The sequence below is a fragment of the Vicia villosa genome, linkage group LG7 (assembly GCF_029867415.1).
Source record: "Vicia villosa cultivar HV-30 ecotype Madison, WI linkage group LG7, Vvil1.0, whole genome shotgun sequence".
NCBI lineage: Eukaryota > Viridiplantae > Streptophyta > Magnoliopsida > Fabales > Fabaceae > Vicia > Vicia villosa.
The window spans coordinates 91773997-91798196 of NC_081186.1; the positions used below are offsets into that span (position 1 = coordinate 91773997).

Sequence of the window (24200 nt, forward strand, 5' to 3'; positions counted from 1 at the left end):
ACTTTTTATGGTTCTTGATTAATATAGAGAAGATAAATTTGGATGCTTATATATACAATCATCTATGTGAAGCTATCAAATAAACAATCAAAAATCTCAAGAAAAATGTGTCTTATGTAAGGCTTCTATATGAACTATTTCATCAGTGCCGACTTGTTCAGTTTTTTAGGGAAAACAATGATTCAGGTGCATTGGACACAACTCATGGAAACATATTGTCAGGGGATATTATAGAAATATGAGCATCAACAATGATAAGGATGTTAAGAAGTCTCCAACCCTACTCCAAGTCAATTATGATTGTTCTACGCTTCTTGATAACTTTTCATACTTCATTCAGAAGGTTAATCTAGAAGTGACTATGAAGCATATTAAGAAGTACATAAAGGAAATTGATATGTATCTAAAAGATATCTCATGTGATGCTAAGGTTATGTATCATTCATCTAGAAAGAGAAAGCTCGTTGCTCCTGTAGATCTCAAGAAAAGTCAAAACTCAACTAGGAAGAATGTTGTGGCAGTTAAGGTTGTCATTCCTTCTGTTAGAGTTGCTCCTATGAAGAAGAAAAACTTAAAGAAAATGATTGTCCCAAAAGAATAAGAGGAAAAGGATTGGCCTCTGGAAAAGAAGGTCAAAGAGGTAAAGCAGATGGCTCAAGATTTGCTTATATAGTTTGTGAAAAAAAAAGAAGAAGCATAAATGCTTACATCTTCTCTCAAGAAAAAGGTTGTTACATATCCATCAAATATTGGGATTTTCTATCAATAGATAAGAGAAGTTGAAGCTACAACCAGAGCTATTTTGAGGAAAGAAGAGGAATCTTCTAGTTGTCAGTCGACTAGATTAGACGCTGAAGAGAAGGGAGAAACTACTGCAAAACCTTCTTCTGAATATGCTGCTAAAACTACTTCAGAACTTGCTGATGTAACTAATACTACTGGTACGTCTCCGCATCTTGTCATTGAAAATAATATATATTTTTCCACTCCCCTCAACCACATATCACTAACTCCCCACCTATACAATCATCTGAACATACTTTGTCAAAAAATATCATGAGTTCGTATGACTATGACTCTTTAACCATTGCCCAAGATCCGAATACCTTCAATGCATCATCTATACTAGATAATTTGTCTAGGAATTTAGATGGTGATTTTATCTCATAACCTAAGCTACCCCCTCACATGAACATCATGACTGATCCTAATCAGATTATAGAATCTTTCCCAGAAAACTGTGACAACCCTCAACATCATACTACTTCTTCTACCAGCTTTAACTTGAACTCGTCATCTGGCTCTGATTCTCTAAAATCATATTTTTCACCTTTTCACTCTAGATCTCACCAAGTTATTAATTTCGAACCTATACCTCAGCTTGATTTTGTTCAATTTCAATCTGAAGCTCAACTTTCATTTGAACTTCAGACTGGAGCTGAACAGGACACCCATACCTAACTCCATTCAGAAATTATCCAAAACCAGTTTGTTTAACCTTACCATGGATTTGAATCTGAACAAACTAACCTAGACCAAGCCTATCTTGTACCCGAACCATCTCAGACCTTTCATGAACAAACAATACCTAAACCACAACCCAAACCTCATCAAATTCCTTCTTCATTAGAAACTGGACCTAGAATTAAAACAACTCAAGATCCTTTCTCTAAAGAAATATTATTTCTTAACCATTCATCACCCCTGAAATCTATACCTTCAAACATTCCCTTCCTTATCCAGAAACATTTTGAAGAATACAGAAATGTTATCTTTGATATAATGTAGAAATTAGTTGATAAGAGACTCGCATCATCTGACTAAATGGCTTATGCTACTAAGTAGGATTTTCTTACAACCTATGTGGTCTAAGTTCTACAGAAGCTGAAATATTTTTCGTTCAATTCTGTAGCCTCGTCTTGTCAGATGGAAGAAGTATTATAAGCTATATTGGTGTTTGTTGCTAGAATTCAAGATGACACGACTATGAAAGAATAAAAGACGGATGTTCGGTTGAAGTCTCTAGCGAGAAAACAAGATGTTATGAAGGAAACCCCTAGGACTTAGGATTTAAGCAAACTTTTTTTTTGTCTTTTCATATATTTTAAACATGCTTTTATTATGAAGTCTGGATTCTTTTTTGGTTAATGGAATGTTTTTCTTCAGTACTTTTTCCTGGTTCTGTTTTTATCTTTTTGTTGATGTCAAAATGTTGAGAAAAATGATAAGTATTTAAGCATCTGATTGTGATTGTTTGGTATTGTTTATGCTTAAAATCTAAAGATTTAATAATCGTGCTTCATCGATAAATTTAATTAACCTGGCTAGGACTAATTGGAGCTTACAAACCTTACCCTTAGGACTATCTGACTCAAGGGGAGCTTACAAACCTCGCCTATAGATAACCATACTCAGGGGGAGCTTACAAACCTCAGACCCTGAAGTTAAAATGTTAATTAAATCAACAACTACTGTTCTTAAATGCTCATGTTTTTCATCATAAAAAAGAGGGAGATCGCTGGAACACAATTGTTTTATACCATATCCCTTAGGTTTTGATGATAGCAAAGTATTTTAAGAACAATTGCATAGACTAATGTGTGTTCAAGTGTGCAAGTACAAAGATTAATATGTTGGCATGAAGTCAGTTCTGGAACTACACTGAACATTCTAAGAGGAGCTCTTAAAAGGCAGATTATGAATATTAAACAATCAGGAGACGCTATCCTTTGCAGTAGACAACCATGTAAGTATGGAATGCACTTAAGAGATGGGGGTGAATTAGGTACTTTGAATTTTTTCTGGTTTTTAGAGACAAGTGTTGCTATTTTTCTAGTTTGTGGTTAAGATATGAAAGCGATAAAAAATGAAAAATAAATAACACATAGGGATTATACTAGTTCCTCTCTCAGTCCGATAGTACGTCTAGTCCCCTTATAACATGTAAGAGATTACAATAATGTTAGAACCTTGTACAAGCCTAATCATAGTCTAGATACACAAGTTATTAACCATATCACTAAGGCAAATCACCTTACGATTCAACCAAGTAGAAAATATAACAATCCTCTCTTTTTCAACTCTCTTGCTTCCAACAATCTTGGAAAACAAGGTATACTACAGTGTTATGGAAAGTTAATAAGAAGTTTGAAGATGTAAGATGTGTATCAATTACAAGAATTGGTCTCCCCTTTCAAGTGTACAATTCACAATATGTTATACAAGTGCTCAGAATGTATAGGGTTGAAACTTTTAGAAATGCAATGAAAATATACGCATTTCACACAAAGATCATGACTCAACACACTTGTTTTGAAAATTGAGAGAAATAATGACTTTGAATTGTATTGAAAGAGGTGAAATTTCAAAATTTAATAAGTAGGGTATATATAGCACCGCAAAACCTTTCTAAAAGTGTATGTAATCATGAAAATATGCCACGCTTTACGGATGAAAAAAATTCGTTAGGATCATATTTTGAGCGAAAAAGTGCCACTGCTTTTGTAACTCCCGAGGTTGAAGAAGGCGAGAGTGGTAGCACCGCATGTAACACTCAAGGCCGAATATGGCAAGGAGTGGTCGCCACATCAGAATTAGAGGGATCCTGAGGCTGTGCAGGTATGGGACTGCATGGTTGAAAGGAAGCTTATAAGGATTGATGAGTACTACCTATACCAACAAGATGCATCTTCTTTTCGGTACCCCGTTCTATAAGAACTTCATAGTTAAGCGTGCTTGACTTAGAGCAATTCTGGGATGGGTGACCTTCTGGGAAGTTTCCTGTAAAGCGTGTGAGTGAGGACAAATCATGCTGAAAAGACCCGTGTTGGTTTGTGGTCGTATTGTGTAACTGGTTATTACAAATGGTGTGACTTAATTTTGAAACATACCTAAAAATTAAGTTTCAATCAAGTCCTAAATGATTTTAAAATATATGCATGCGCTAGGTAAAATGATCAACATGATTTTTTTAGCACTTAAGTGTTAACATAGTGGATTTGCAAGTACCTCAAAAATATGTGATCAATCATTAAGTTCCAAAGCTAGTCTTTATAAAGTTGAATATGATAGAACACTTGATGCTTTAAACTTTGACCATGAGGTTTTTTTCATTTCTAGCTAATGAGCATTGTCTATTAAGTTGTATTTGTCAAAATAATTGGAGAAGTTTGACTTCACATTCTCCCACTTTCTGATGATGACAAACCGCTGAAACTTTGATAATCTTTGCTCCCCCTAACGAAGTCAACTCCCCTTAATCAATGCTCCCCTTAATCCTTGAATGAGAGTTTTTGAAAATTTGTTGCTTACTATAAATATTAGAGAAAAACATACACATACATCACATCAAATTCTACTTCTGAATCGAAATAAAATAATTAAAAGAAATATTGATGACCTTTTGTTATCATTTTTCTTTTTGAGAAAGCACCTTAATTCTTATAAAAATAATCACTTTTAATAATTTGACGTGGCTTAGTTAGTGGTGATAATTTAGATCTTAAGAGTATCCCTCATGTTCAAATTCTGCTAACAAAAATTGCTAATAAATTTTTTTTTAAATATTTGTTTAAGGAAATTTATGAAAACAATATTTATCAGATATTTTTATTTTATAATAAGTTTTTCAATATAACCAAGTTTTATTTATGTATTTTAATTCAAACTATCAAATATAACATAATGATAATAAAAAATTATTCATATTTATTTAAATAGGCCGATCTGATAGGCTTAAAAGTTTTGTTAGTATGAGGCCTAACCTTTTTAATTAAATAGACTCATAAAAAAGCCTAAGCCTTAAGCATTTTTTATTTAAAAAAATGTGTGGCATAACCTGAGACTATATAAGCTAGTATGTAGATCCCTATTATTGACCCGACCAATTACTATTTTTTTTTTTATTTTTAATTTTGGTTCAAAATTACTTTGAGATAAAACGACGTCGTTAAGGTTTACGGTTAGAAACACAAAGCCCTAAATAAACCCTGCTGCGGCACATTATAGTTCTGTTCTCTTCCTCTGCCTCTATTTGTGATTCTTGCTGCAAAACAAACGAAGAAGAGAAAGACGAAGCAACAAAACCAAAACCCTAACCTCTCAATCACTGGTTCGTTGCAAAACCCTAGTAATGGCAACTTCCATAGCTTCTCAATTGGAAGCTATCAGATCCATTGCACATGTCGATTCCGCGCCTCTAAGAAGACCTTTCACTCGTCCTTCTATCTTGTTCGATCCTAAAGAAGCTGCTGATATTAGTGTTGAATCCGTTTTCACTATTGCTCTTCAAGGTAACCTCACTTTTCAATGTTCTTTTGCTCTTTTTTGATAAGCTTAGTTGAATGAATTTCAATTGTTGTATTGAGTTGATTTTTTTGTTCTGTTACAGGTTTGGAGGTTCTTATTAGCAACGATGAACGGTTTAGGAATTATAAGAATGATTTGTTCAGTCACAGAAGTATAGAGTTGGATAGAGAGTTAATGGGGATAGAACAGAATAATCAACTTAATGTTTTAATTAATTCGTATTTAAAACTTGTTTCTGGATTTTTTATGCTTCCGTCTGCACTTCAAACGCTCGAATATTTGATACGCAGACACAAGTGAGCATTCTATTTGATAGTTTTTTTTTTTTCAAGTGGTTATGTTTTGTAAATTCTGATGTGACTTATTTTGAGCTTCAGGATTCATGTGTACAACAATGAGGATTTGATATTGTGCGCATTGCCGTACCACGACACGCATGCATTTGTTCGAGTAGTACAGATACTTGATATAAGGTTAGAAATATATGATTGCTTGTTACTGTGTTTTGTTGGTTGTGATGTAGATTACTAGTTGTAGTTGGAATGGTTTCTGAAGTTTTTATTGATTTTTGTAAAGGAATGGTACATGGGGATTTCTGGAGGGTGTGAAAGTCTCGGGTGCACCACCACCTAGAATGGTTATAGTGCAGCAATGCCTTCGTGATAAGGGCGTGTTAGAAGTTCTATGCAACTACGTGAGCAAAATAGAAGTGCTTAGATGTGAATTTGATAGCTGTGTAAGAGAGTTAAATAATAAGATAACTACATTTTTGGTTGCAGGCATCTCCATCTAAAAAGTTTCAACCTTCGAAGAATGTTATTGGCTTTTGTACTGCTGTTTTCATCGAACTTTTGGGGACTGTTGTGACGGTTGATGATGATATTGTCAAGAGAATACTTCCTTTTGTGGTCTCTGGTCTTCAGTCAGGCATTAAGGAGCTTTCAGATCACAAGGTTAAATTGTTTTCATTCATTCAAACTGATTATATTATACCTAGGCATCATTTAGTGATTTTTGTGACTAAGCTTTTGGTTAGTTGGCTGTACCCAAGCTCCGAAATGGGTAGACCATGTGAAATGAATTTGCATTTTCCCCTAAATATATTATTATGCATCATAAATAGTAATACATTCTCTTGCATTTTCCCTCTCATGTTAAGAAATATATTCACTGTTATCACTTTCTATTAATCTAGAATATGCTTGGACTAGCTCATGTATAACCTGTGATTTGTTTGATCAATTTATTGCATGATTTTTCCGTTGATTATATGATTTTTAAAGTCCTCAAACTCCGCAATAACAATGTAACAAAAGTATATAATTGCAAACCTCTGCATATTTGGATAAGGCTGCGTGATAGTTGTTTATTGAGTATTTTTTCTGTACAATTTAATCCATGGTCATTCTTACATTATTTATCTTTGTTGCTCTTTATTTTTAAATCACAAAAGAAATAAAACTTATTCACTGATGTTAAAGATCTCTCCACTCGCTCCCCATGTTTGTAATTGAGAAGGTAACTCTCTTCAAAAGAATATGCACCGAACAGCAAACAAAGACCACGGGCCAACTATTTCTCAAACACATACGTCTAAGGAAATGTATCTCTATTTAAGATTTCACTTCCATCACGCAAAGAACATCATACGTTTTGTGCGCGACTTAAAAAATATGATTATATATAGTATATGTATCAAACTTTACTTTTAGGACTCGGTTTATGTTTGCAAACCTACTATTCGGAGGGTCTAATTTAGGCAGGCTAGGAGGGATAGTTAGGCGCAACTGTTTAACTGATTTAAATATAGGTTAAGTTATAAGGAGAGAATTGTGAGAAGGGGAATAAAAGAGGTAAGAGAGGAGAGAACAAGCAACCCTTTCTGAGCCAGTTGATTACCAGTAGGACCTGGCCTCTAATTTATAGTTTAAAAAGAGTGTGTTCTCTGTATTCTTAATTATTCAACCAGGATCTTCTGTTTCAGATCTTAAGGTTTCTTTTATATTCTAAATATTGGTACTTGACGCCACATATATTACTTTTTTATTTTGTTTTTGTGACACTTTCTGATGCACTGTAGTACTTTGCAGGCCAGTTCATTGATGATAGTTGGCTTGCTTGGCAATAAAGCTGCATTGGCTCCTAAACTTTTGAATAGTTTGATACGTTCGGTTGCCGAGGTTGCTCGGGAGGAGGCTAAAGAGTTGATAGATCTTCATTGGTTTCGGTTGTCCCTTATTGCCTTAATCAATCTTGTCCAGGTACCATGTTGTTACAGAATTTTTCATCCTATTTTCTTCTTCTTGTGCTATGTCTATACTTTTAACTTGGTTATACTTTTATTCTTACTTTGTTGTGTTTGAATTTTTCTAGTCCCAAAATGTTGAAATACTTCCCATAAAGGCCTTGGAGGTTTTAAAGGAACTAAGGTAGTCTACTTCAAACTGTTCAACTTGTTGATGGTACCTGTGGTTTGGCTGTTTCCATTTGCATATCAATCATTTATACACATGATTTATAAAATCCTTTTTTTTTCCAGGGATTTGCCAGGGGTTTTATTAGAATTGTCTAAAGAGTTCAACATTGAAAAGTTTCTTGTTGTTTTATTGGACTCCCTAATTGATTGCAGGTGAAAATTCTTTTCTTTCTGGCAGTCTATGCATACTATACTATCAAAAACTTTTTTGTGCTGATTATTATTCATTTGCAGTTCTAAAGATAAATACTGCCAGCAGGCTTTGCTGTCCTTGATAGAAAAGGTCCCCATAAATGATTCTGTTCATCACGTGGTCACCAAAATCCTATCAATTTGTGTGAAACTATCACAAAAAGTTGACGACTCAATATCTTTGATGTCAGGTATGCATTATGATTTTGAATTAAGATTTCAGAGAATTCTAGAATGTGAGAAAGTTTAATATGAATGGAAATTAATTTATGTATTCTATCACCAATAGTTGTAACTGCTGTAACTAACCACTAAATTACTCCCTCCGACTCATAAATAGTGTCCTATTTGAGCAATGCACGGTTCTTAAGAAAATGATTAGATGTGTTGGTTTTAATCATAAAGCTAATATCATTTACTACAATACCCTTATTAATTGTAGTTGATAGAGTGGTTGGATAAAGTGAAAGTTAATAAATAGGGATGTGGTAGTGGAAAAATAGTAATAAATGTTGCATTGGTATTGTAAATGGAATGGACAATTATTTTGAGACAGAAAAAAGGTGCAAATGAGACACTTTTTATGAGACGGAGGGAGTAGCTTGTACCCGGCTCAGCTCTTGGCTTAATGACTAAACTAGCTAATACAATAGTTGCAGGCTAGTCAATTATTCAATTATGATATGATGCCTAGCTTATTGTCCTCACAACTTTGTTGTTTTTCAAATGTCAATTAGCTGGATGGGCAAAAAAGATTCTGATAATTGTTAATACAAAGTATCCGTCTGAACTCCGTGGAGCAGTTAATCATTTCCTTCAGGTATGCTGAAATTTTTTATGCTTTTCTTTGTTAGCAATTATACAAAAGTCTTATGGTCTGAACTCAGCTTGTTCAACTTCAACAGAATAACAAATCACATTCAAAGAAAGATGATTCACTGTATAAGATTTTATGTAAGATGTTGGATGGTAATTTGGATTCATCTTCTGATATCTCAGAGTCTAAAGTTTGGTTTGCCTTGTATCATCCAAAGGTAGTACCACCCATTAACTTTCTATTGTATTTCACTGTCTATAATCCTGAAGTGTGAGTGGTCCTCAATTTTCTGTTAGTATTTATGAGCTTCATTCTTATTTGATGTGGTATAGGCTGATGTTAGACGAACTACACTGCATGATATAAATTCTTCTGGCATCTTGAAGAACGAGGCATTTGTTTCAGAGGTATCTATGCCCTGCTGTTACTCTTACCCTCTCCTCCTAAAACTATATCATTCATTTATATTTTCATGTGTGACATTTGTTTAAGAACATCCTTGGCATTTATCCTTGGAGTTGAAAAATTCAAATTTTATGCTCAATATGGTTAATTACCAATATTTTACGAAAAACCTCTGATCATTGTGGCCTGTTGATTAAATGTTATTGCCTATTTTTGATTATATTTTATCTGAAAAGGTTCTGTTGTATATTTGTCAAACTGGTTTTATTTGGAAATGTCTTTCTATATGTTGAGTTCCATTTCAAATGATTTGAAATGATTATATTTGTAATCTTCTATATGTGTTGTTGCTGAGAGAGGGAGTTGTAAGGCTATTGATAGATATTACACATAATTGGTGGGTGCGGGTTAGTTGATTTTAATAGAGGACTTAATTAGATGATTTACAGGTAGGGGGATTATGGACTCATTTGTTCCATTTTAAAAAATTGAATTTCTGATGTAACTTTATTAAAGCTAATATTATTCTTGATATAATTAAATTTAGTATTTTTGTTGAGAAAAACATTGAAACAACAATTTTGAGATTTTCATTTTATTTTCAAAACATCACTTAATTATGATAAATAACACTGTAATTTGTCTTTTTTGATATGAAAATCTGAGCTGCTTTGAAGTTGACATGGGGGCAAACTTTATAATTTGGTCAAAGTGTTAGTTGTGATGGGTTGATGCTGCTAGTTGTGTGCGTCAGTGCATGATATGAGAATAAATGAGTCCCAGAAATCTCATGTTATAAATTTTTGCCAAATTATACAGTGCATAAGTGATTCCTATTCCACATTCCTTGTCCTCAACCTTTTAACTCTTGAGTTCTATTCTAAATTTTTTGTTGATCAGGGTCTTGTTGACATTCAAGAGGCCATTTTGAGACAGCTTGATGATAAAGATCTAACAGTTGTTCAAGCAGCTTTAAATGTCGATGGCTTGCAAAATGTACTAGGTGCTTCTAAGCTTATTGAGAGACTGCAAACTGTGCTAAAAAGATGTGTTGGCAAGCTGCTGTCTGGTAAGTGTGGCATATTAAAAACACAAATAATTTGGTAGAAATTCAGCTCCCTCTTTTGTTTAAATGTTACATTAAAACACTAATAAACATGTTTGTCTGTGTTGCAAAGATAAACACGATGACTGGTTAATGATAATATAAGTCAAGACATGCATTTTGTATTAGAGATGATATGGTACACATACTGATTGACTTTGGACCAACTGCTGGGAAAAAGAATCGTTTTCTCTGAATGTAGTCTTGTTGGATGATAACTGTTAATTGGTGTGGGTAACTCGTGTGCAGGGAACATAGATTTGGCCTTCCAAAGCATTAAATAAGAGTTAAAGTGTCCATCATGCTTATCTAAATGTTCAGAATATGCTAATCTATCTTTCTATCATACAGAGAGATTGATTAGTTCATCTGAGCTTAGATATTTTTGATGGATGGCTGATCGTCCAGTTTTATTTATTTTCTATCCAGATATGCTTGTATTTTATTTTTACTATGAATAAATGGCCTTCAACTCATACATTTCCATTTGTATTTTGCTGAGATAATCTGTTTTTTAACTAGCTTTTTACTCATCTAAGATTTTATAGTTGTAGGTTTTATAGTTAATTATAATTATAAGAGAGGTAGTACCTTCATTAGAATGGAAGAGAGAAAGACTTGGTGAGCAAGAGTGAGTGGGAGAGGAGCTCTAACTCGTCAAAACAGTGCTGGGGAGAAAGTAGTGGGACTGACGTTGGTCTATAATTGTCCTTACTGAAATACTGCACATAGTTTGTTTACTATGAAGTAAATTTACAGTTACATTACACCTTTGGATGAGTTCACAGTTAGTTCCAAAAGATGTCTGTTTTGAAATTCTTTAAACTAGCAGTTTTGCCTTTGTTTCTTTTAGTAGTAGTAGTTTATTGAATGACAACTCATCTAGCCCAGTGGAGGCCTAGACTAGTAAAGCTCTTGCTTTCTGCCCGAGTTTTTTTGTTAATATTTGCCAAAAAAGCACAAGTTACTAATAAATTGACATGTATTAGGAGCAAAACATTTATTTATTTTGCTACAACTCTTATAATTTGCAATTTTTGTAATTACTTTGTGTAAAAGCGCCTCGTTTTAGAATTTGGCTTAGGGATAAATATTGGGTCTGCCTGGCATACAATTGTTGATTTGTTTTTCAAATTCTCTTGCGCAGGTTCAAACGATAATGTTAGTCTAACTGGAGAAGTTGCTGTCACCTGTTTAAAGAAAGCCATATCATATTTCCCTGATCATTCTGATTACTTGAAAAACGTTGCTGCCATGATTTTTCCATTACTCCTTGCTATGCCACAGGTTGGATGGACTTCAAATTTAACATTTATTTTTTAAATAGAATATTCCCGACTTTGCATATTCTTACTTCATTGTTGCATTCAGATGTCTGCATTGTCTTGCTGATTATCATCTGACGATTACTTATCTTTCTTGTTGCAGACACAGGGCTTGAATTTAAAAGCTCTTGTACTAGTCAACAAATTTAACTGGCCACTTTATCAGAATGTTGCTGTGTCTAGCTCTGAAGAAACGGTACATAACTACATAGGATTTGATTTGCCAATATTTTTGTACTTTAATGTATACTCTTATATTGTTAAAACCAAAGTGTTTTTCAAAAAGGCAAGTTTGTCAAACTCAAGATGCGACATAGAATTGACCAAGGTGAACTAAGGATATAGAATCGGTCACAAAGTCCCATTGACTTGGAAAAGCAACTTCAAAAATTGAATGTTCAAATTTTTATCTTGACATCACTTTTAAGTTTGACTGTAAGGATGGCCAAATAGGACCCTGTCTAGTACATGAGTATCCTGTTGTTTTACTGATAATATGTGTAGCGCTTGGGGGTTTTCTCATGGACATATTTTGGCTTCATCAAACTTCTAAATAGTTAATTTCAACCAGTCGTCAATCACCTTCCACTTTACTAATTCAGAAAGTTCAATTGCAGACTCCGGTACTTGGAAGTTTACCTTCTATTAACTTGAAGGTTATCAATAACTTGGCTAGCAATTTCATTGTCCACCCTGAAGATAATATTGCCTGGTTTGTTGAAAGCTGCAATGATTCAGAATTGTCAAAGACACTCTTCTTTTCTGTTCTATTGCAGTCTCTTCTGCTGAGAAACCCAGAAGGTTAGTTTTCCTTTTGATATTTTGAATCCCCTTTTTCTTCTTTCTGAAAATATTACTTAACAACACAAATAAATATTAGAGTGCTATATTTAGAAGCAATTCAGAAGTGCTTATTTAGAGTAGTATATCTTATCTCTCAAGTTGCAGAGTTGCAGTTCCCGTTTTTGTGTATTAAATTTGTTCAAATATTCAAAAATTGGTTTAGAGAATGATGAATATTGACTTTCTTTTTCAATCGAAGGTGATGGCTTTCCTGCACTGTTTAAAAGCGTGTTTCCTATTCTGAAGGCTGAGTTCGAATACTTAGTGAATGCTGATGTTCTTTTGGATGAGGAGGTATGAGGGGTTTACTCTCACGCTTGCTTTTATTTATCTTGTTTTTTCTTGCGATTACTAACTTTTTTTGTTCGCTGCGGAATTGTTTGCAGTTCAATTCTGAAAAGTTAGGCCGGGACTGTAGTTATTTCTGTGAACATCTTTCGTATGCCAACCTCAGACCTTTAAATGCAAAAATTATGGTTTGCATATTTTGGAGGCTGATCTCAGCACTAATGTCAGCAGAATCTTCAGGCAATCAGCTTGTTAGTAGTTCCTTCTATTTTTCTTAAGCCTATATTCAATTTTGTCTTATTAAGTAGGTTTCCTTCTTTTGGAATTAATGTTAGTATTGGAGTTGTAGCAAATATATTTATGTACATAGTCGTGATATCATAATGCACATAGGAAGTAGCAATATCATTAGCTTCCTTGTAAATGTAATTTATGTTTATTACTAAAAGTGTCTAAAAATAGACAAGAGGATCAACTGTGAGTGTAAATAACTCGAGCATTAAGAAATTTCTTTCTTATACATCCTCTTTGATTATTCAACTGTTATTATCCTCCCACTGCTCTCTGTTGGTTGCCTGGTTTGACGAACGAACCTTTTGTAATATGCAGGATGATAGCAAGATAAAGGATCTGTTTGTATTTTTTGCTTCCTCAAAGTTAAAACATGCATTCCGTGAACACCTCGATTTCTTAGCTGAACAGTGCAGTGTATCACCTGCCCGCCTATTATCTAAGTCTTTCACAGATGAAGGTACACTCCACAGTTTCCCTGTTGCTTGATGTACTCTATCTTAAATGGACAACACTGTGTTGCTTGTACTTAGAAATTCATTCTTTTAAGGTAGAATATTCAGTTCCTTTCTCAATGTCAACATGTCACATAATCTTTATGCCGGTGGTCTATATTTAACATTTTATGGGTCTGAAGCAGAGCATATTATCTTGATTCTTTGTTCGATCTTTTGTTGTACAGGTGTTCCTGCTGCAGTTCAGGTTGAAAATCTTCAGTGCTATGCATTTCTATGTAGTCTGTCACAAGATAAATGGCATACTGAACTTTTGGCTGAATTTCCTTCTATTCTTGTTCCATTGGCTGGTGATGATCAGGTATGACTCTGTCAGCTTTACCTACTGATTTTGTGTGTATAATGTTTTCCTTATCTGTTCACTGCACTGCATATATATGTTTATGGACAGATTGTTATTTTTTGTTTTTTATTGCTTATGCTGCTTAATCATATGTTGGATGTTATCTTGATTTGAGGAAATGTGTTGGCTCAAATGATATATTTGCATCTTTTGAAATTCTTTGCAGACTGTAAGGGTTGCTTCTATGAAATGTATTGATGAGTTGCGTGCCTTGTGGTGTCGCATTGAACGTTCTGGCAAGAAAAACGGTACTTCATTGTCAGATTATTTATATTTAACCCTTTAAGCCTAATTATTTTTACCTATAGAAGTACCTAAACTTGTAACAACAGGGAACAACGCTACATGGTTCCATTTTCTGGGTGAACTTCTATTGCTGTTGGATCAGCAAAAAACACTTATATTATCAGACAAGAAGTTTCTTCCATCATTGTTCGCATCCACACTGGGTTCATCCTGTCATAATATCTTAGTACCTCAAAATATGGAAAACAGGTATATAATGTTACTTCAACTATTATCTTTTGAAGGCTACTCTTTTATCACCACACAACTATTTGGTATATATTAATTGACTTAGCTGCTTATCACATCCATTTCCATGTTTCCTGCTTCTGTTATTGAAAGTTTCCAGATCTTTCAAATGTGTAGAGGGGAATTTGGATATATTGTGTATATCTTACTTCCATATAATGTATAAAATGTTGGGATTGATTGTGTGGCCTGTCCTTTTACAAACGTTTGAACTGTTGCTTCGCATTGCTAAAATGGGATAGCTTAGGTTTTAGGGATATTCTGTTGACTCTAAATTAGTTGATGCAGATTTATGTGATGTGTCATTTGCTATCTTTCTCTATGTTGCCTGTTGGTACTTTTTTGTCTTTCTAGCAGGGTTGTTCATTATCTTTATCCAGAAAGAGTATTCTTTTGTATTTACTTCCTAGTTCTTTTCCTGCTTTATTTTTGGACAGGTTTGACCAGCCCACAAAACAAAGAATACTTGAGTTCATTTTGGGTTCTGCTCTGAAATTCTCCAACTACGGGAAGGTTTGATGTCTTCACATTAGTTCTCTTCTTTGTTTCTCTTCATATGATTTTAATTGTGGTAATAGTGATATAGATTTAAAGCTTCTTGTTTTATTTCCAGATTTAACAATGTTGTGTGTGGGTTGTTATGCAAAGCAAATATTGTAAGACAGTAACTTATTTTTGAATATTGATTTTTCTGGCAGTTAATGATTCTCTCCTTGCTCAAGGGAGTTGGGTATGCTATTATGCATCCTAATATTGCGCCAGTGTTGTCTCGTTTTATGGAGCAATACTATGATGACCGCAGCAAATCTAGCCAGAAAATTTCAAACACCAGAACTCAGATAATGTGCCTTTTGTTGGAGGTGTGTGTATTCTAATATTAAGTTTTAGCTGTTGAAACCTTCAATCTGAGGATTAGTGAGCTAATTCTCTCTTTTTTTTTGTGTGTGTGTAGAGCTGTGTTATGTCATCTCCCTCAGGTGGAGATGATCTTCAAGATCCTTTACTGAAAACTCTGCAGGTAAGAAATCAAGATACATGCTTTTTGTATGTCCTGCCCTTGCTTGTCATTGTGAATTTACTGACCTTGGTCATTGCCTTTTCAGTTGGATGACGTGACTTCAGATGACCCTGCCTATATAGAGCCTTGTATCTCTGTCTTGAACAAACTTAATAGTCAATTCTACACAGGGTTGCAGAATAAAGTGAAGGTCTTATTAGCTATGCAATTATTTATTTCTTGAGTCTGTTGTCATTCATGATAAACAGACATGTACATTTGCATCGTGCACTGATAATTTTCTTATTGATTAAATGAAAAACATCATTACCAATCTAGTCCCTACTATGACCTAAACTATTGTCTTTTTCTTCTATGTCAGGAGGATTTATTTCGTGCACTTGTTTTTTTGTGCCGTAGTGCTAACGGTGATATACAAAGTGCAACTAAAGAGGCTTTAATGCGCATAGACGTGAGTTTGTCGCTTTTGGTTATTTTTTCATCAAACATGTCTTGTATTATTAAGGCTCTTTTGCTTGTTTTTCATTTTGGTTTCTGTTTTGTATTTCTCTGGTTCATTGCATCCTAAAACAGAGACATCCAAGACTATCCAGTAGTAAATAATTATCATCAATTGTACTGAGTACTGCTATATAGACAAATCAATTTACTATGGTGACTTTGAGTTCTGAATATGTTTATGAAGAGGAAATCTCTATTTGTTTGAAGAATGAGTAAGATAAAGAACTGAATATTTACATGAAATGTGAAACACCATTATTCTTTGGTTGACAATGACATGTTTATGTTGAGAACTATAAATCCAGTGAAATTGGTAGATCTTATATTTAGCCATGCTATCATGGGATTATATTAGTTTTTATTTTGGTCAATGCCTGTTTTTCTTTGTATGAAGTATGAACAGTTGAATTTATATAATTAATTTATGATATTATATTTTAAATGTGATAAACAGTGTTATATCATACCTTGTGTCAAATGCTGACTACTATTTTGTTTAATGAAATATTAAGATGGATGTTTTCTTGTGTAAATTTTAAATTTAAATTTCGAGTTTGATTTCACTTGGCCATTATATTTTTGGTCAATGAGTTAGTTGCATTATATTTTTTTTGGGTACTATGTTTCTGTTTATTGCAGTAGGTGTTTTTCTCCAGCTTCCATTTAAAAAAGGGAAAATTAAACTGAGAATAATTTGTGGTTTTTATGGAATTGCAGATAGATTTCTCAACTGTTGGCCACATACTTGATCTCATACTTGCACCAAAATGTGGCATAGTTAGGTCAGCAGACGAAAAGACAAAAAAGAGACAGAAATTGACAACAGATCAAGAAGCAGAATCTCCCTCCAATGACATATGCAAAATAGATGATCCGGTCTACCTTCTTAGTTCCCTTCTTGACGTTTTGTTACTGAAGAAAGACATAACAAACAGGTGATTTTATTATTATCCTAGTACCGTGACTGGAAAATTGGACAAATAATTCCGTTGTGCTAAATTTGTAGTTGATTCTTGCAGGCATATTCTTTTAGACCCCTTATTTAAACTTCTTAGCAAGGTATTTTCAGAAAAATGGGTAAATGGTATTCTTTCCCTTGAGGAAGGATCAAGCCAACCATCATCAAGTCCTTCTGAATCCGTAAATCATATTCAACAGACTCTATTGATTATCCTGGAGGATATAATCATGTCTCTTAACAGCATAGCTGCGCTAAATGTATGTTTTCTTATGGTGAATCTTGAATATTTATATGATAATAGAAAATTGAAACTACCTCTTTGCTAATTTTTCTGCTTCCTTTTATTACTTTTCATTACTCATGACAGGAAAAAATGACTAATGAAATTAGCATTACTCTACTGATAGAGTGTGCCCGGACTACCAATGTTTTAGTCACGCGCAACCATATATTTTCTCTGCTTTCTGCTGTTATTAAAGTCTTACCAGAAAAAGTCTTCGAGCATATACTTGATATTCTTCCGGTTATTGGTGAATCAGCTGTTACACAGGTCTGTAAATGTTGGCTTCCCCTTCATTTGGGTCCCTGCTTCTTTTCTTCAATCCTTGATTTTCATGATTAAACCGTATTAAATCTTCCAACTATTGTAATCTTTTGCTTGCAAATTTTTGAGGGTATGGGTCCAATATTCCAAATAACCTCGCTTCACCATTTCTATGTAGATTGACAGTCATTCAAAGCATGTTTTTGAGGATCTCATATCTGCAATTGTTCCTTGTTGGCTGTCTAAGACAGATGATGTGGAGAAATTACTGAAGGTTGGTATTTCATGACAATACTCTTGGGCCTTTATATCTCTCCCTCATGATTGGAAGTAACTCTGAGTCGATAAATCTTGTAATATTTTTTTCATCCTTCAGGTTTTCATAGATATATTTCCTGAAATAGTTGAGCACAGAAGGCTATCCATTGTTTTACATCTCCTACGGTACTTTCTACATCATGATCCTAATATTGTAATTATCCATTGGTTTGTGATCTGCATCTTATATGGGTGAATGTTTTGCAGAACTTTGGGAGAGGGTAAAAGCTTGGCCTCATTGCTTATCTTGCTGTTCTCTTCACTGGTTTCAAGGAAAGCCAGCCATTTTCTCAATATTCAGACGCCAGATGCTTTAACATTTTGTACGAAAGAGTGGGAATATAAATTAGCAGTGCAGATTTGTGAGCAGTTTACAACTATGACTTGGCTTCCATCTTTAGTTATTATCCTTGAACATAGAGGAAATATAAATGTTGACCGGTCAATGTTTCTGGAGTTGTTTTTGGCAATGCAATTTTCTTTGCAAAAATTGCAAGATCCTGAATTGCTATTCAAACTAAAATCAGGGGAAGATACAGTTGTCATTCAGGTATAGTCCATATCACAAATGATGCGACAAAGTTTATGTCTTTTAATATCTCACTTTGTTCAATTCTATCGGGCAACGTCCTGATGACAGTTTATATAATGATTTTTGAACAGCACCAGTATCGAATGTTGAATTGTATAGCAATGGTAGTAACAGACATAGTATCATATCTCATAGACATAGTTTAGAAATTGATATCTCTTAGTCGAGGAATTTATGTGATGTATTGTATGGTGAAATTGTTAGCTTTCAGTTAATCAGAAATTTCTTCAGTATATTGAGGTTCAAATCTCTGGCTAACAAATATATTGATTTTGCTTTTTATTTTAACTATTTTTCTACAAATATATTTATTTTGCTTTGTATTTTAACTATTTTTCATTCGAAGATGCTCTTTTTGGTTTCTTTGTGTGATATCACTGGTCTTGCATGCTTTTATTTGATGTTCTATCCCTTGATTAGTCTTTAAACAGTTCTGTTTATTCCAGCCAAAGATTCATATTCATATTCAAATTATATGTGATATGTGATGGGCTGTCAATATTGCAGACAGCACTTGGTGGGCTTATGGAACATGTTGTTTTCCTCTTGCATCTTGTAGATGCAAGAAAAAAGCAACTGAATTTCCCAGTCATTATGAGGAAAGAGTTGAAGGAAACTATGCGTGCTCTTGTGAGGAGTATAACAATGGTCATGATACCTTCGGTATATTTTAAGAGCATAATGAAGTTGCTCCACCATTCAGATAAAAATGTTGGAAAAAAGGTACGCTTTTTTTATTAGATTATTTCATGACTATGATCTAATGTGTGGACCATAATTTGTTTGTTTTTATTCTCCAAGTTTTTGAGATCAGGACATTGGATTTGGGATATTCCCTTAAACGTATATTGTATTTTCATTCGAGGATTTGTAATAAGAGACTCAATGACTCATTATTCACATGGTTTACATATGCCATGTTTCTACTACATCTAGCAAAAGTTATATTTTTGTTAGTTTGTCATCAGGTGAACATATTGAGTGTGAATACATTGACAACTATTATGTTATCTGATACTGCATGACTTGTGCTCCAGGCTCTTGGGCTGTTATGTGATGCTGCAAGAAATCACGAAAAACTCAGCGTAGCTCTTAAAGACAACAAAGGTTCAAGGTCAAGGTCAAGTTTTCCTTGGCTTCATATGGATGAAAGTTCTCAAGAGTCACTCGATAAAATGTGTTTAGAAATTCTTCAAGTACTTGATGATTCATCAAATACCTCTTTGAAAGTAGCAGCAGTTTCAGCGTTGGAAGTTCTTGCAGAAAGGTTTCCTTCGAATAGTTCCATCTTTGGTGTATGCCTTGGATCTATTACAAAATGTATTACATCTCATAACTTGGCTGTGACTTCTAGTTGCCTTAGAACATCTGCTGCGTTGATCAATGTTCTTGGTCCTAAAGCATTGGCTGAACTTCCTCAAATTATGGACAATGTGATTAAGTCCTTTCGTATTGTGCCGTCTAGTCAGGATTTGAAACCAAAAACTAATGATGTTTTATCAGTCTCAAATGAACCCCATTTTATTTCTGTTCTTGTTACTTTGGAGGCAGTTGTGGACAAGCTTGGTGGATTCCTAAATCCATATCTCACAAATATCATGGAGCTTCTGGTGCTTCATCCCGAATATGTCTCAGGAATGTATCCCAAAGTGGTATCCCGAGCTCATGGATTACGGAAGCTTCTTGCTGGAAAAATTCCAGTAAGGCTTGCTATAACATAAGTATTGTTTGGCTGTGCTAGTATGAAATGATTGTCTGTTTTTCTAACTGAACATCACTTTATTATAGGTACGCCTTGCCTTGCCACCATTGTTAAAACTGTATCCTGCTGCCGTTGAAGCTGGGGATAAAAGCTTGACAGTTGTGTTTGATATGTTGGCAACATTTATTGGTACAATGGACAGATCATCTATCGTGGCATTCCATGGAAAGATTTTTGACTTTTGCTTGGTTGCTCTTGATCTTCGCCGTCAAAGTCCCCGTTCAGTTCAAAACATTGATATAGTGGAAAAAGGTGTGATGAATGCTATGCTTGCACTGACCCTAAAACTTACTGAGAGCATGTTCAAGCCTCTTTTTGTAAAGAGTATTGAATGGGCAGAATCTGTAGTGGATGAAACTGCGTCGGCAGGAAGCATGGATAGGGCCATATCTTTTTATGGCATGGTAAATAAGCTTGCTGAGAACCATCGGTAAGTCACTGCCTAATTTCTCTATATTCCTTAGATGTTATTTGTAATAAGTGCTTTACGTGGTTATGAAAGTTAAAGGACACTTTGTCCATGTATCTCTAGATTTTCTTTGGTAAGTTTTTCATTATTGGCAGAAGATTTATAAACTAGTGTATTCAAGTGAACTACATAAAAAGTTTACAATATTGAAAGTTTACAATAAGTTTGTCCAGACAGGTATACTCTTTACAATATGTTTACAGTATTATATTGAAAGATTTGACATGAGTATATAATAAGTTATGATTTGTTTTTATTTGAAGTAATTATCAAATGACATCCTTTTCTTATTTCTAGGTCATTGTTTGTTCCTTACTTCAAATTCCTACTTGGTAGCTGTGTTCATCATCTCAGCGACGGCGGAGACTCTAATGTGTCTATTCTGAGTCGGAAGAAAAAGAAGGCTAAGATTATGGATGATGGTGATGTAAAAGAAACAAGTAGCTTATCTATCAAGGGATGGCATCTCAGAACACTAGTCCTGTCATCCTTACACAAGTGTTTCCTCTATGACACTGGGAGCTTGAAGTTTCTTGAGTCCTCAAGTTTCCAGGTTAGTATATTTTTTACACTATTTATTCAGTATGGAGTTGTCATGAAAAATTTTATGCAGATATTTTTTTTTGTTAGCTTGAACGTAACCTTCCATTATAAGATTTTTCGGCATCTTTGTTTGTGAAATTTTCCATTGCATCTGACATTAATTTGCATGTTATCTTCACTATCTTATCTACATTAAAAGTTGTTGTTACTTTATAATTAAGTAAAATATTTATTTTAGACATTAAGCCTCCTTTTGCAGTGATCTTGTTTGTCATAATCTGACTCTCCTATGATGCTTGTTGGCAGATGTTGGTAAAACCTATCGTCTCTCAACTTGTCCTAGATCCACCAGCATCACTAGATGACAGCAGCCCGAGTATACCTAGCGTGAAGGAATTTGATGACCTAATTGTCTTGTGCATCGGCCAAATGGCTGTCACAGCTGGTTCCGACCTTTTGTGGAAACCTCTGAACCACGAGGTATCATTAGTTATTTCTATTTCTGGTGTACTCTCAATTGATGCTGTGTTGCGTATATAATACCATTAACAATATACCAGGATAAAGTATCTTTTATTTCATCTAAGATATAGTAAGATGAAAATAAAGTATCTTGTACTTCATCTAAGTTGAAAATGCTACTTTTTCTGGTACTTAGTGTAAAATTTAAAGTAATCATTTCAAGTTATCCACATTCTCTGGCAGCTGAATATTTGTCTTTATTTATTTGTTATTTTGCAGGTTTTGATGCAGACACGTAGTGAGAAGACGCGAACTAGAATACTGGGCCTGAGAATTATTAAACATTTTGTAGATAACTTGAAAGAAGAATATTTAGTATTATTAGCGGAAACAATCCCGTTCCTTGGTGAACTTCTTGAGGATGTGGAGCTTTCAGTTAAATCTCTTGCTCAAGAAATTCTACAGGAAATGGAGTCTATGAGTGGGGAGAGCCTTCGACAATACCTATGATCTTATAGATTAAGAAGGTAGTGTTCATGGTATCGTGATCTGATGAGTGTGAGCTAGAAATCTGTAATCGAATATACGGAAATCGAAATGTGCCTTTTTTTACTGATAAAAGTGAAGTTCAATTATTTTCTTTTGCAATTTTACTAGTTAATCCTTAAAATTATGAATGCTTTTAAAAGTAGTATTAAAAACAAATTAAAATGATTAATGTGTTAAATTAAAAAAAAAAGATTATACATTTTTTCGGAGTTGCTATTGTCACCTCTATATATTCAACCACACCAGGGTAAAAAGTCTTTAATACTCCTAGTTTTTGGAGATGTATTTCTGGACTTTTTTTTTACACATCTCAGTAAAATTGATGAAAAATTCTTGTGATGTTTAAATATGATTCAAAGATGCATCTTCATAAGAGATGCTTAGTTCATAATAGTAATAAGAGTAACAAGCAGGAACAATGACATATGGGAAACAATGACATTACATAAATTTTACATAACATGTCATTACAAACGAATGGAAAACAATGACATAGGGGAAATCATATATAAATTAAACATTATAATAAACACTATAAAGTAAACATTACATAAATTTTAGTCGTTACAAACGAATGGTTCAAGATGATTCAACATTTTTATAATATTTTTGACTTATCTTTGAATCATTGCATCCAATATAAATTAAACATTATAATAAACACTATAAAATAAACATTACATAACATGTCATTACAATCTAATGGTTCAGGATGATTCAACATCTTTATAATATTTTTGACTTTGAATCATCACATCCACTTAATCTGACACTTTGTTGAGTAACAATAAAAGGTACTCCACATAACCTTCAAACTATCACCCGTCTTCAATTCAAACATAGTGTATCATATCTTTCCTTCATTGTAAATGGACGAAGAATGATATTCGAACTTGACAACTCTCTGATTTTCTGTATATCATACCAGAGTATTCAGTTTGAATTTTAGATCAACGAGAAGTATGTCACTAGAGATCCTAAACTCAAGTGGGAGATTTGCGCATTTGACATACACAAATGCAAGGTGAGAATATAAATTCATTTTTATTTTTGTAAAAAAAATATGATTATAGACCTGATTTATAGAATATGTAGAGCAATAAGGACCTTACAAACCTTATTCTATCCTCAGGAAAGACTTCGGAGATACATATCTGAATCTATTTTTTTTTTCAAAAAAAAAGAAGGATTTATCCGGAGATGCACTTCTGTATAGTCCCCTATTTTGTGTCCGGAGATGCATTTACGTAACCACCAAAAAAAAATCATGTAGAGCAGAATCATGGTATTATGCAGAGCCAATTATCAAAACACAAAAAATGTCTAAAAAATATCGTCTAATTTTATAACTTATGTAATGCGTTACATATAAAAAAATGTGTTAAATTGTTAGATTACAACTAAAATGCATTAAAACATGTGTCCCAGCCTAAATGTGTTGGTGGTTCATTCTTCGATCTTTCCTTATTTGCTTCTCTTTCAATTCCACTCAATTTGGTGAGCTCTTCCATCCTTTCTAAAAAGTGATCCGACTAAGTTTCAGCATCTTATGTGAAATGTACCGTCCACTCTTGTGATATATTTGGTATAGAACATTCCAGTTTCAAATAAACATAAACAAAATGTTGCTTTTTTTTCTCTCTCTCTCTATATATATATATATATATATATATATATATATATATATATATATATATATATATATATATATATATATATATATATATATATATATATATATATATATATATAATGCATTCAGATGGATTTTGAGGTGAATTACCTCTAAGTGGAAATAATGTTTTTGAGAAACTATATCATGTTAAAGCAGTGCACACCATATCATAACCACTTGTTATAAGGTGTCCCATTTCTCGGAAGCGTATCCATTTGTTAACAAGAGTCAAACCATTAAGACAAGGAACTAGAGCATTGAGAATTTCATCGTATTTTGCTTTGTAACTTTGTGTATGATTCTCTATGCGTCTTCATCTCTTGTATAGGAAGATGACGAAAAATTGGTAGTCGTTGTCTGCTTAC

General features: G+C 33.7%; 1 protein-coding gene across 1 annotated transcript; it reads left to right on the plus strand.

Moving 5' to 3' along the window:
• Positions 1-4994: 4994 nt before the first annotated feature.
• LOC131615813 (uncharacterized protein At3g06530-like) lies at positions 4995-22259 on the plus strand. Its single transcript, XM_058886975.1, has 39 exons — positions 4995-5291; positions 5390-5603; positions 5685-5780; positions 5884-6001; positions 6087-6260; positions 7398-7568; positions 7681-7736; positions 7847-7936; positions 8018-8166; positions 8713-8795; positions 8881-9009; positions 9125-9199; positions 10098-10266; positions 11450-11589; positions 11731-11823; positions 12245-12428; positions 12670-12764; positions 12857-13009; positions 13368-13509; positions 13732-13865; positions 14074-14155; positions 14240-14402; positions 14879-14954; positions 15140-15301; positions 15394-15459; positions 15545-15649; positions 15821-15910; positions 16678-16895; positions 16980-17178; positions 17289-17471; positions 17644-17739; positions 17842-17909; positions 17991-18333; positions 18883-19098; positions 19413-20075; positions 20164-20567; positions 20904-21159; positions 21456-21629; positions 21891-22259. The coding sequence occupies exons 1-39, from the start codon at positions 5132-5134 to the stop codon at positions 22119-22121; spliced, it is 6420 nt and encodes a 2139-aa protein (XP_058742958.1). The 5' UTR covers positions 4995-5131; the 3' UTR covers positions 22122-22259.
• Positions 22260-24200: the final 1941 nt, after the last annotated feature.

Coding starts and splice junctions, on each gene's coding strand:
- LOC131615813 (XM_058886975.1), top strand. CDS start 5,132: ATGGCAACTTCCATAGCTTCTCAATTGGAAGCTATCAGATCCATTGCA. Junction 6,002..6,086: donor TAGAAGTTCTATGCAACTAC/GTGAGCAAAATA, acceptor TTTTGGTTGCAG/GCATCTCCATCTAAAAAGTT. Junction 12,765..12,856: donor ATGTTCTTTTGGATGAGGAG/GTATGAGGGGTT, acceptor AATTGTTTGCAG/TTCAATTCTGAAAAGTTAGG.